The 12,610-nt window shown below is 47.6% G+C and overlaps 1 protein-coding gene across 1 annotated transcript in view; it reads left to right on the forward strand.

The window, feature by feature from the left end:
• The window catches only part of Vwa3b (von Willebrand factor A domain containing 3B), a 182,890-nt gene that overhangs the window by 32,087 nt on the left and 138,193 nt on the right, over nt 1-12,610 (forward strand). The window contains exons 5-6 of the mRNA XM_038343822.2: nt 7,359-7,528; nt 10,584-10,699. Of these exons, the coding sequence (XP_038199750.2) occupies nt 7,359-7,528; nt 10,584-10,699 (286 nt within the window). The remainder of the gene's footprint in view (nt 1-7,358; nt 7,529-10,583; nt 10,700-12,610) is intronic.

Consider the following 12,610-nt stretch of genomic DNA (forward strand, 5'->3'; position numbering starts at 1 on the left):
TGTGGCCATGCCATGCCTCTGTAACATATTAGCTCTATTGTTGCCCTCCTGCTGGTTAGAGAAATGAATTCCTATCTTATAAGTCATGGAGAGAGCTTGGGAGACTTCTTAAAGAATCCTGAGAACAAGGAAATAGGGTTTCCCCAGCACCCAGGTTCTGGATCTTTCCCAGTTCCTTCTCTTCACGCACGGATCTATTATGTGTATCTAAGCTGATGAGCCCCGTATGATGGTTGGCTGTAGTTATCCACTTGACACAATACAGAACCACCTGAGTAGAGAATCTCAATAAGGAGTTGTCTATCTTGGGCTGGACTTGTGGGCATGTCTGTGTGGGATTGTCTTCGTAGCTACGGGAAGACCCAGCCCACTGTGGGCAGCACTGGTGCCTAGGCAGGGAGGCCTGAGCTACGTAAGAGTGGAGAAGTCGAGCTGAGCACAAGCAAGCATGCATGTATGCATTTCATCTGTCTCTGGTCTTACTGTGGATGTCATGTGATCAGCTACTTCAAGCTGTCACCATGACTTCCTTGCGGTGATAGGCTGTAACCAGGGACCGTAAGCTCAAGTAAATGACTTTCTCATCTACATTGATCTTTGTCAAGGTATCTGTATCTCAGCGACAGTAATGAAACCGAGACAGCACCTATGACACATTCTGATGTCTTGACGTATGTTTTTTGATTGGGACCTTTGATAATAAAACTTCTCCTGAGACAAGCAAGTAAGAGGTGGTAGTGCCTGGCATCTCTTTCAGCCACAAGGCATGTTTCTTTGAGTTGCTCTGGCGATGGGACCCTTGAAGAAAGTGAGATAAGGGCAAGGGATTTCTCTGGCTGGGAGGAATTCCTTAGCCAGCTTCAGCTCCTCCGGAGTGGGAGGTGGAGGTCTACTTGCCTTTGAGATATAGATGCTAAATGCTTGCTTCCTCTCTTCTGGAAGGCAGGGCTCTCTGTAGGTTTCGGTCTTTATGTAGCTGTATCCAGGAGTCCTTTCTTTACAAAACAAACAAACAAATAAATGCTGGCACTCCTCCATTGGCCACCAGCTCATGTTTATCAACACTAAGGTGATGGTTTGAAATTGGGAACACATTCTCCCGCTCGCAAAGCCCGCTGAACACATGTTTTCCATTAAAGAAGAACCAAATACGAATCACTTTGTTCTTTGGCCCTTCCAGTCTGTTTTGACATCTGCAAAATTCCAAGTGTCTGGGTCTTAATAAGCATTCAAAATGGAATGTTTCCCAGGCTTTGGATGTGCGTGTGTGTGTGTGTGTATGTGGGTATGTGCGCATGCACGCATGTGTGCACTTGTGTATGTGGGTGGGTGTGCGCATACATGCACGCATGTATGTACGTGTGTGTGCATGCATGCACGTATGTGTGTGTGTGTGTGTGTGTGTGTGTACACCAATGAGCATGCTCTTTCTTTGTGGACTTGACTGTATTGATCACTTCTGACTCTGGCCATCTGGTATGACTCCAGTCTCCAGATTACTTTGATTTCCTCCTTTGTTTTTCCTGGGTTCATTCCTACTTTAGAAAATATGAACAGCCCATTGAGTGCCAGGGGCATCCTTATAGAAGAAGACCCGAGAAAGGTGCCCACAGGTACTGACCACCACATTCAACCTGTGGCCTAAAGCAAGCACAAAACATATACAAACCGCCGGGCGGTGGTGGCACACGCCTTTAATCCCAGCACTCGGGAGGCAGAGGCAGGCGGATCTCTGTGAGTTCGAGACCAGCCTGGTCTACAAGAGCTAGTTCCAGGATAGGCTTCAAAGCTACAGAGAAACCCTGTCTCGAAAAACCAAAAAAAAAAAAAATAAATAAATAAAAAATAAAAACATATACAAACCACAGACGTCCTTCATCAAGAGTCTCTACCTGTGGGTGATCTCAAGGAAAATCCTAGTAGCACAGCTGTCTTGTGTATTAGAAAGTGCCGTGCTCTGTGTTGTGTAAGAGTGAAAACCAGTATGCATGTGCATGGTAGGGTAGGTTGGGTCCCCTAAAGGTCCACTCCTCTGCTTCATGCCTCTCGTGACCATCCATTGTTTCAATTCATCCATGTAGTCTGCTAGGAATAAAAAAGATGAAAATGTCAAGCTACTTTTGGAATAATGACTGCACCACCTAGACTTTTCCTACTGATGACAACCTACTTTGGATTGTCTTCCTCCATCCATGGGCCCTGAAACTCATAGACATTAATATCCAAAAATTAATATGGAAGTCTGTATTATGTGAGGCCCATCTGTAGAGGAGACCATTGGTCTCATTCAGTATTGGGCTTAGTAACCAGAAGAACAGACAAGAAGAGAGGACTGAGCATGGGTCTTGGTATTTAAGAGGAGCCAAGGCAGAATGTGAGGGGTCTGTTTAAACTGTGTCTTTAATACTAGCAATCGCAAGGCACAATTGAAGTCTGGGTCATCACTGTATCTTATGCTGAAGGATCTGGTTTGTGGGAAGGGCAGCCTGGGAGCTATTGAGGAAACATCAGGCAGGTGAGGACTGGGGGTCCTGAGAGCCCAGCTGTTCTGGCCAGCACAGGGTTTCCGCGGTACCAGCGGGCCCTGGAAACCTGCAGACATAGAGCACACAGGGTCTTTGGAAAGAAAGGGCTCTTCAGCAGAGTCCTGGGCCTTGGTTGCCCATGAAAGCTGTCTGAGGAGTTTCCTTCATGCTTTCAGAAGGCCATCTGCCCTGCAGGATGCCTGACTTTCTAATTTTTGTTTATCTCAATTTGCCTTTCATGTACCTGATAGGCGTACATTTGGAGTTGGGGGTTTTTAAATCATATTCACAGGGAGACTAAGTGAGTAAATTAAAGATAGAATCCCCCAGTCCCACGAGGGGCCTGCCCTGCTGATTGCAAAACCATCGGTCTGTAAAACTGACAACTCATTTGTTTCCTCAGAGCAGTCTGGGCAGGTGTAAAATTTTTCTATTGTGTCCCTGATGCCTAATCAGGGCTGCTGAAATGTTTATTGGTCAGTGAAGGAATGAAAAGGCAATACTATCAAGGTTGAGTTTGGGGGCTGGGTATAGTTCCAAGGGGTTCTGGTTCTAAACACATTGCATAGAACCAAGGTTTTTGGCTTTTTTTTGTTTTGTTTTGTTTTTCAATTGAAGAGACAAGAGACATGGATGGTGATGGGCTGAACATAGACCTTAAAACCTGGAAGGGCAGATAGCGATGGTCCAGTGCGGTGGGGGGCGGGGTCTAGAGCGGATCCCAATACTGACTATAAGGAGGAGGCATCACCATGCAGGGAATCAGAGAATCAAAGTGGCCCAAAGAAGGAAATGTCAGCGAAATGGGGAGGACCAGGAGTTAGAGCCCCGGGTATGGGGATGGTTTAAATGCTGCAGTGTTATGAAGAGAGAGGCAGTCTTTGCCAGCCTCCTTGCTGTGCTTTGGGCTGCTTGTGCTTCTTGAGGAGAGAAGATTTGTATGCCCAAGGCTTTGGGATGAGAGCCGGCTTGGACAGGTGGCAGAGAGGGTAGCTGGAGTAGCAGCAGCTGCTCCCTGTCTGTGTCTTTCTTTTCTTCCTTCCGAAGCTGATGTCAGGAAAATAGATGCCAAGGTCTCTTTGTCTGGGCAGAATGCAGGTTGCCATGTAATGATCCAGACTGAAACAGAACCTAAAGGTGCCATCCTAATGTGTGTGTGTGTGTGTGTGTGTGTGTGTGTGTGTGTGCAGGTGATACACACCTGTGTACCTTTCTAAGAAGGCCTGAGGTCTTCAGATGTCACGTATCTTCCTCAACTGCTCTCTGCCTTGCTTTTGGAGACAGGGTCTGTGATTGGACTTGGAGCTCTATGACTGACCAGACTATCTGCCCAGTGAACCCTATGGGTCCCCCATTTTTGTACCACAAAGCACTGTGATTATAGGCACTCAGCACCGAGTCTGACTTTTGCAAGAGTGCTGGGGATCGAATTCAGGTCCCCCTACTTGAGCTGCAAGCCCTTTAAAGGGCTGAACCACCTCCCCCCCCCCCCCCCCCGCTTACCCTTCTATTTTATGTGGAACAATTGCAGGAGCTTTTGGCTCACTCCTCAGTGCAGCAAAGGCAGGTTTCGGTTCAGTGACGTCTCAAGAGGAAAACATCTCGGCTCGAGAGTCTCCATTTCTTGGGCCATTGCCAGCAGCAGTGCAGCATCCTGGCAGAGACTGCGGGCGCAGCCCTCTGCATCTCTCGGTCCTTGTCTCCCTTTTGCTCTCACAGACCCTAGAAGGAACTCTGTCTGTTCCTTGTGCTCAGGCCCTGTGTCGTTACAGATGCCTGTGAGAGGATATTCCTACATTAAATTTGGGCACAGAGGCAGCTGGGAAACGCTTGTGAGCAACCATGCTTCATCCATACACCTGGCTGGCGCAAGGCCTGCGTCACGCTAGGAAGAGGAATGGCCTGGGATGTGTTCGCTGGAAAAACAAAACAAAACAATTCAGTCAACTTAACACTTGATGGAATGCTGTTTCTTGGATTGTTTTCTTCTGCCTGCTAGATGTCTGGTGGGAGGAGATTTACAGCATTCATTAGGTTTCATTTCCTAGCAGGTACTTTCTGTAAAACTCTGGGAGCTAGTGTTGACAGATTGGAGAAGAAGAGCTATGAGAGGGGGGTGGGGCTTTTCTATGCCTGCTAGAGGAGGTAGTGGCTGAGGTAGTCTGGTCCAGGTTCTCACTCTGGTCATTTAACTCCCAACCTGTGTCCTTGGCTACCCCTGTTCTTCTTGCTCCCCTCAGACACCAAGTATGCTCGTTGTGCTGCAGACTGAGGTTCCTAACCAACTGGACAGCCAATCATGAGTCTATCCCCTCTACCAGGTTCAAAGTTAAGGGGGAAACATCCGTTGACTAGCTTCAGCCCATAAAGGGGTTGAGATTAAAGCATAAATAAGTCATGGGCCCGAAGATGCTTGTTTCTCACCCTCGCAGTGCCTTTGTGGAGACCTCTACCCAGTTCTATGTAGAAGTGATCAGTCAAGGTGATTTTGAAAGACAGGCTCAGATGGTGTATATTCCTGGCTTGCTTTGATTGGTACTTCTGAAGACTTCTGTAAAATATACATACACACATTAGCGTAGATCCCCAAAGCTCAGAAAACCAAGCCACTAGGATAAGTTGCATTGTTTTGACCTAAAGATAGGTCACTTTCCTGAGTTCATGCATTCATGTCAGGAGAAGATCTGGTGGGGTACTACTGAGAACACAGCTCATGGGTCCCTTTGGCGGGCTTTACATATCCCTGGGTTATGCCAAGAAGACTTATTTTTGGTAAGATGTGCATCTCCCAGAATTCCTGGATTAAGATGGACATGTCACTGTGGTCAAGGAAGTAAGTCATTTGCGTGTCATAGATGCTCAAACTGGGGCGGGTGCATGCAGAAGAGGTGTATCTGTTACTTTTCTCATTGCTCAACAAAAGAAGGGTTTATTTGGCTCGCAGTTTAAGAAGGGCTACTGTCCGTCACTGCAGGGAAGGCATGGTGGCAGGACTGTGACATGTTTTATAGTAGTCAGGAAATAGAGAGCAGACAGGAAGTAGAATGGGACCATGACACCTCAAAGCCTGCCTCCAGTGACCTACTAGCCTCAGTAAGGCTCTACTTCTTAAGATTTCTAGAACTTTTCAAACTGTTTCTCCAGCTGGGGACCGAGTGTTAAAACAAGTGAGTCAGTGGGGGAATATTTTGCATCCAATCTACAGTAGGAAGGGGACAAGGAACAAGCGGGGAGATAAGAGAGGGTAACAGAGAGGGTAGAAGTAATCAGACTCTATATATACCAGGCAGATATATGGAAACAATGTTAAAGGAATCTGGTATTTTGTATAATTAATGTACACCAACATATAAAGGTGTATTGTAGTCTGTGTTTGTGTGATGTATGTGGTGTGTTGTGTGTCTGTGTGGTGGTGATGGTATATGTGTATGTGTGTAATGTTACCATGTGGTGGTTGTAGTGTGTGTGGTGTATCTGTAGTATGGTTTGTGTATGTGTATTATGTGTGGTGTGGTATGTGTCTATGGGGTATGGTGTATATGTGTGGTGTGGTGTGTCTGTTTGTATGGGGGTATGGTGTATATGTACTATGTTGTATGGTGTGGGGGGTATGGTGAGGTGTGTGTCTGTGTGGTATTGTGTGTGTGTCAGGGGTGGTATGTAGTGCATGTGTTGTGTTTGGTGTATGTGTGATAAGTGGTATATGTGTTAATTATGTATATGTGTGTGTTGTGTGTGTGTGTGCAGTATATGCAGTGCATGCATGTGTGTGTGTGGTGTGGGATCTGGTATGAGGGTATGTGTGAGTGTGGTATGTGGTTGTGCTTGTGTGTGTATTGCTTCTGACGTGGATTGTCCACTGGGCATTGTGCTCTGGCACGGCTGTGTGGAGCAGAGCCAGGTGGGCACACCCTTCCCCTAACCAGCAGCATGGAATGAGGATGGCCTCATCTCCCCAGGTGTGTGTTTCCCTAGTGCGGAGAGAGAAGAGGATGAACCAACTGGGAATACACCCTCTCTTCCGCATCCCACCTCAGACTGACAATGGATGAGTTTGTGCTGCGGAATTCTGCACCATCTGGGGAAGAGGATAATACTGTGCTCCCTGCCCTCAGCAGCTGTCTGGGCCAAAATTTTCTTTTTTTTTCTTGAAAACAACCTTGCCTCTTTGTCTATGTAACTATAGGCAGCTGTAACTGAGGCAGCTGCTCTCCAAATCTGCCATCTATATTCTTTGTGTAGCACCTAAGAACCATAGTGTAGACATAAGTTTCTTTCCTGCCTGGTCCCGCAGCCGTTCAGTCCCAAAGAAACACACAGAGGCTTCTATTAATTATAAACTGTTTGACGTGTTAGCTTAGGCTTATTATTAACTAGATATTACAACCTAAATTAACCCATGATTCTTGTCTATGTTTAGCCACGTGGCTTGGTACCTTTGCGCAGTACAGCGTTCTCATCTTGCTTCCTCTGCATCTGGCGTCTGCTCTCTGCCTTTCCTCTTTCCAGAATTCTCTTAGTATGATTGCTCATCCTATACTTCCTGCCCCTGGCTACTGGCTAATCAGCATTTTATTAAAATAATACGAGTGACAAATCTTTACAGTGTACAGAAGCATTATCCCACAGCTCCATGGCTGTTGTCAAGAGACCTTGAATGATTCACTTGCTGGCCTGTGTTTCGGTGTCATCACAGGACAGTGACCATAGCTTCTGTTAGTTCTGTCCTCTCTTTTTTGCAGCAATTAGGAAATGTGTTGCTGATGAGCGTAGCGCAAGTCTGGGGCATATGACGGGTCGATAAGCGTTGCCATCGGTGCCTCTGTCTTGCAGATCGAAGCCATTTACTACTTCGTGGTGGGGGATGTTCCAGAGGATTCCCAGGAGCTTCTTCTCCAGAGGGTTTTGGAGATCCCGTATCCAGTCTGCACAGTGTCCTTCAATGCCAGAAGAGAAGAAACTGTAGCTTTCCTGAAATATCTGAGCGCCAAGACCTACAGCAGGTAGGCTGAAGATGGACTCGAGAGGGCCTGAGGGGGGGTGGCCCACTTACAATCTAGAGGCTTACCCAGTGTGTCCCTGTGCACAGTCCCCATGGTTTGTGTACCCCTTACTTTATCATACATCAATCCAGTTCTTCTGTTCTGAAGTCTTGGAGTCTTTAGGACTGGAGAGATTGCTCCCCGCCCTAGTCAGCTAATTTCTAGAGATAGGAAGTACTGTCTGGAGGTTACAGGGTCTCATGCTCAGGACAGTTGTCACCTCAACGCCAGACAGGGACAATTGGAGATAGCTCTGCATCCATAGCTCACTGCAGTTCTTCACATTAGCCGATCTTTTTTTTTTTTTTTTTTTTTTTTTGTAGACATACAGGTTATTGTATATTAAATAAGAGGAAATTGTCAATGATATCGAGGCCTGGACTCAGCCTTTATTGACACCAAAGGCAAGCTGGAAACACATATTTTCACCCATCATTCTGCCTAATAGAGTTGGTGGAAAGGCTGTCCTCGCCCACAGTTCTAGGAACCCCGATTTTCCATGTCTGAAGAAGGTCAGGACTCGTCATGTGCAACAAGACCTGTGAGAATCTGAACTCACCACTCTGGAAACTCTTCAACCACTTTGAAATCACCAGGCACAGGGCTTTGACCCTCAGATCTTAAGTATCCCCAAATACACAAAAGAGGCTCCTCATCCACTCTCTCCAGGGTAGAGAGAAAGACAGCTGGCAGGATTCCCTCTCTGGCTTGTCCTTGCTTCTCATCTCCCAGGGAACTTTCTCCAGGAGGTTCAGCGCGGGGGGGGGGGGGGGGGAACAACATGCCACAGGCAGCACTGATTCATCTGCTGCATTTTTAGACTGTCTCTTGCAGGGTGGCAGGTTCGCATGAAATGGTCAGGGGGAGGCTCTCCATCCTCTGCCTGCTCTGGACCCTCACAAAGGAGCCCCGTGCACAACCCTTAGTGCTTCTGCCTGTTGTAGTGCAGGCTCAGACACACCATGCCTTCTGCCGTTCCTTTGTGCTCTGGGCTCCTGGGCCCAGCTAGAGGGCAGTGAATATCCAACTGGAAACAGCATGGCTTTCTGGGTTTAGCTCGCTGGCTGCCTAGGCCGTGAGCTCTCCAACTGGACTCTGAATCTCACCTCCCTAGTGTCCAAGGCTGTGTTTGTGTAGAGCCATCAGCGTGGGTGTGGGTGCTGTGATATAGAAGTACGCTCCAAAGAGCCTTTCACAATTGTGTCTTATCCCATTAGAGATTAGAATGTCTGCCCTGTTCCCTTTTCTAATCTGGAGAAGAGATTAGAGAGTAGAAAGTTCTAGTCATCCAAGGCTTTGGCACTTAGGGTTCAGGGTTTGCCAGGACAGGCTACCCCTCCCCCTCACCACACACACACACACACACACACACACACACACACACACACGTGCACACACGCACACACACACACCTTGACCTGTCAGGTAGTCACCAAAGGAAGAGAGCTTGCCCTTTCTGCTCAGCGAAGTGCCTTCAGAAGGCAGGCGTAGCAAGGCTGGGTGCCCCGGCTTCAGGGACCTCAGGGCCACAGGAATGAGGCCATCTTGTTCACTGCCACCAAGTTACTGTGTGAGTCTCACCAGAAAGTCTTTAGGAAAATGATAGTCTATCCACAATCTCCACAATCCAGGAGGCCCCGAGACTGCTTCCACTTCTGTTTGCCCATCTGTCTACTCCAGGTGGTCCAGCAGCAGCAGGAATCCCTGAGTTGAATGAGCAGTGACAAGCGGAGGCTGATCTCTGAGCATCACCTGAGAACCAGAGATCACCTTTGGGAATCAGAGACTAGTGTCTTATCTCTGACTTTCTGGGTTCCAGTAAGCAGTTTCAGAAGCAGTTTAGGGGCTGAGGATGTAGCTCACTGGTGTACGTGAGGGCCTGTGATCCAACTGTACAGAAGAGGGAGGGAGAAAGAAAAAGAGAGACAGGCCCATCGTGTTGTGCCACACCAGCAGCCGCAAGCTTCAACGTGCAGACAAATCCTCTGGGGATCTTGTTAGAGTCGTGTGCTGACTCAGCGGGTCCAGGCAGGATAACAGATCTCTCACCAGCTCCCAGGCGACACTGCTGCTGTTCCTTGGACCACACTCGCAGCTGGCAGGCCCCCAAAACTTGCCCACACAGGAATTCTTTTCATAAGCTCTTAAGCTCAAAACCTGGGGCAGTATGTGTTTGCTGAGTTACGCTTGACTGAGGCCACTCAGCAATAGGCAAATTAGTCAAGGTCGGCTGTACCCCCAGCTTTCAGTGTTGAGCCAGTCGGTGCTACTGGCTGCTAATGGGGTACCCCATCTGATGCCTGGGCCATCAAAGCTATGTTAACATTATAGAGACTTAGAGACAAAATAACACAAACTATCATTTTCCTAGGAGCAAGAAATACCATTGGTTGAGCTAATTAATATAATGAGAAGCCACACACCACTAAAAGTCACAAACCATTCTTGTGTATGTGCATGTAGCTTTATATGGAGGCCAGAGTCAATGCTGTGCATTTTTCCTGGTCACTTGCCACCTCTTCTTCTGAGACAGGGCTTTTCACTGAACTTGAAGCTCACTGATTCAGTTGGGCTGGTTGGCCAGCAAGCTCCAGGAATCTGTCTATATCTCATCAGTATTGAGATCATAGATGTATGCTCCAACCCTGGCTTTATATGTGGGCTTTATAAGCTGGGGATCCGAACCCAGGTCCCCATGCTTGCTCGACAAACTGAGCTGAGCCATCTCTCTGCCAGGCTTTGATTGTGAAAGTTGACAAGACAAGGCATAGGGAAATCAGAGAATAGGAAGTTCTAAAGAGGCTTGCAGTTGGGTGTGGTGTTGTATACCTTAGTCCCGGCTACTTGGGAGATGGAGGCAGGAGGATTGCTTGAGCCTAGAATTTCAGGGCAACATAGTGAGACCCAATCCCGAGAAAACAAAACAAACAAAACCAAGATTTGGAGCACCAAAGACAGCAAATTGACTGAGCGTTGGCGGGCATGTGCCTAATACAGAACACCTTTCGCCTTTCAGATTCCACGCCTTTGCTGAGAGAACAGAGTGTCTAGAATTCTCTGCACTTTCCACAGAGGATGCTGACAGCTCTATGACTTGGAATTCAAGGAAACTGAAAGGGAGACTCCCTCCAGGTAACCTTAGTCATTTCAAGTGGTCTGCCATGCAGTTTGGAAGTAAAGGCAAAGCAGAGGCCACCCATATTTTTTTTTTTTCTTTTCTTTTTTTTTTTTTTTTTTTTTTTTTGGTTTTTCAAGACAGGGTTTCTCTGCAGCTTTTTTAGAGCCTGTCCTGGACCTAGCTCTTGTAGACCAGGCTGGCTTCGAACTCACAGAGATCCGCCTGCCTCTGCCTCCTGAGTGCTGGGATTAAAGGCGTGCGCCACCACCGCCCGGCTCACCCATATCTTTTGTATTGTTTCTGTGGTACAAGGATGCACCCATTGGAATTTCACAGTGAGTGGGTATGTCTAGAAACTGCTTTAAATGTCTCACTCAAGAAATCTAAAAGTGATATATGCTTACTGACATGGGAACTTTCCAGAGATGTGGCCCTGGCCGTGCTACTGCTGGGGTTAGGTCTAAGGTAGGCTGAGCAACCCTATTGCCTGGGTTAGCTGGGGGTCCCCGTGCTTCTCAGGATAGCACTCTTTGCTTCTCATGATGGGAGCTGTACTTGCAGGATGAGCCTGTCCTTGTGAGGGTCAAGGCTAAACAGGGACTTTTATGGAGGCTGAGGGAACCTCATTTTTCATTCAGGAATGTGGTCTAGTGAATGAGGTCACAAATCATGAAGAAAGGGAGCTATGATTCAGAGAGCCAGTAATGGGATTGTACTCAGAAAGCCAAGAGATGGGAATTCCTTTGGGGCTGATGAAATGGCAAAATGCTAAGACACCCAGTAAAGACAGGGAAGGAAGGTCCTGTCTAGTTATTACATGATGTAGCACAGTATGGCACCTCAGCTATTCAGAAATTGTTGTGGTTTGAATGAGACATTGCCATATCCTCAGGTGTTTAGATACTTGGTCCCCAGCCAGTGATGATGTTTAAAGAGGCTTAGGAGTTGTGGCCTTACTTGGAATATGTCACCTGGGATGAGCTTTGAGGTTTTAAAGCCTCCCACCAACCCCAGTTCACTCTTTCTGCTTCCTGCTTACAGTTTAAGATGTGAACTCTTGCTGGGCGGTGGTGGCGCACGCCTTTAATCCCAGCACTTGGGAGGCAGAGGCAGGCAGATCTCTGTGAGTTCAAGGCCAGCCTGGTCTACAGGGCTAGTTCCAGGACAGCTAGGTCTGTTACACAGAGAAAACCTCTCCTGAAAATAAAAACAAACCCAAAAAGATGTGAACTCTTAGCTTGCTGCTCCCATCGCCATACTTGCCTACTGCCAGCTTCCCCACCATGATGGTGATGAACTCTTATCCCTCCAAAAGGATAATAACGCCCAAATAAACCCTGTCTTCTCTGTGTTGCCTTGGTCATGATGCTTTCCCACCACAATAGAAAGAGAACTCAGACACCAGAGAGAGCCAGTGCCTGCCTCTGCCCTCCTGCTCAACTGCAGTTATTAAGCAGGCTTCTAGCTTCAGTATGAGGTAAGGGTGACTCCTTGGGTGTAGGAAGAAACCTGAAGCATCCTTGCTTTGCTGAACAGCGTTGCCAGGGCTCAGGAGGAGAAGGACGTTTATGTGGTCAGCTAGGCTATGATGGAGCTAATGACAGGACAGCAGTTCAGAAAGCCCATACCCGACACACACTTTGCGTACTCAAACTCTTCATGTCTCAGAGACTAGTAGGAGGGCCCAGCCTACTGTGGACAGTGCCACCCTTGGGCATGTGGTTCTGGGGTGTATAAGAAAACAGACTGAGCAAGGCATGGAGGGCGAGCCAGTAAGCAGTGTTCCTCCATGGCTTCCGCATTGGTTCTTACCTGGAGTTCCTCCCTTGACATCCCTTCATGATGGACTCTAAGCTCTGAAGATGAAATAAACCCTTTCCTCCCCAAGGAGGGCATGGTATTTATCACAGCCACAGAAATCCAAC

Source organism: Arvicola amphibius, chromosome 9, assembly GCF_903992535.2.
Source record: "Arvicola amphibius chromosome 9, mArvAmp1.2, whole genome shotgun sequence".
Classification (NCBI taxonomy): Eukaryota; Metazoa; Chordata; class Mammalia; order Rodentia; family Cricetidae; genus Arvicola; species Arvicola amphibius.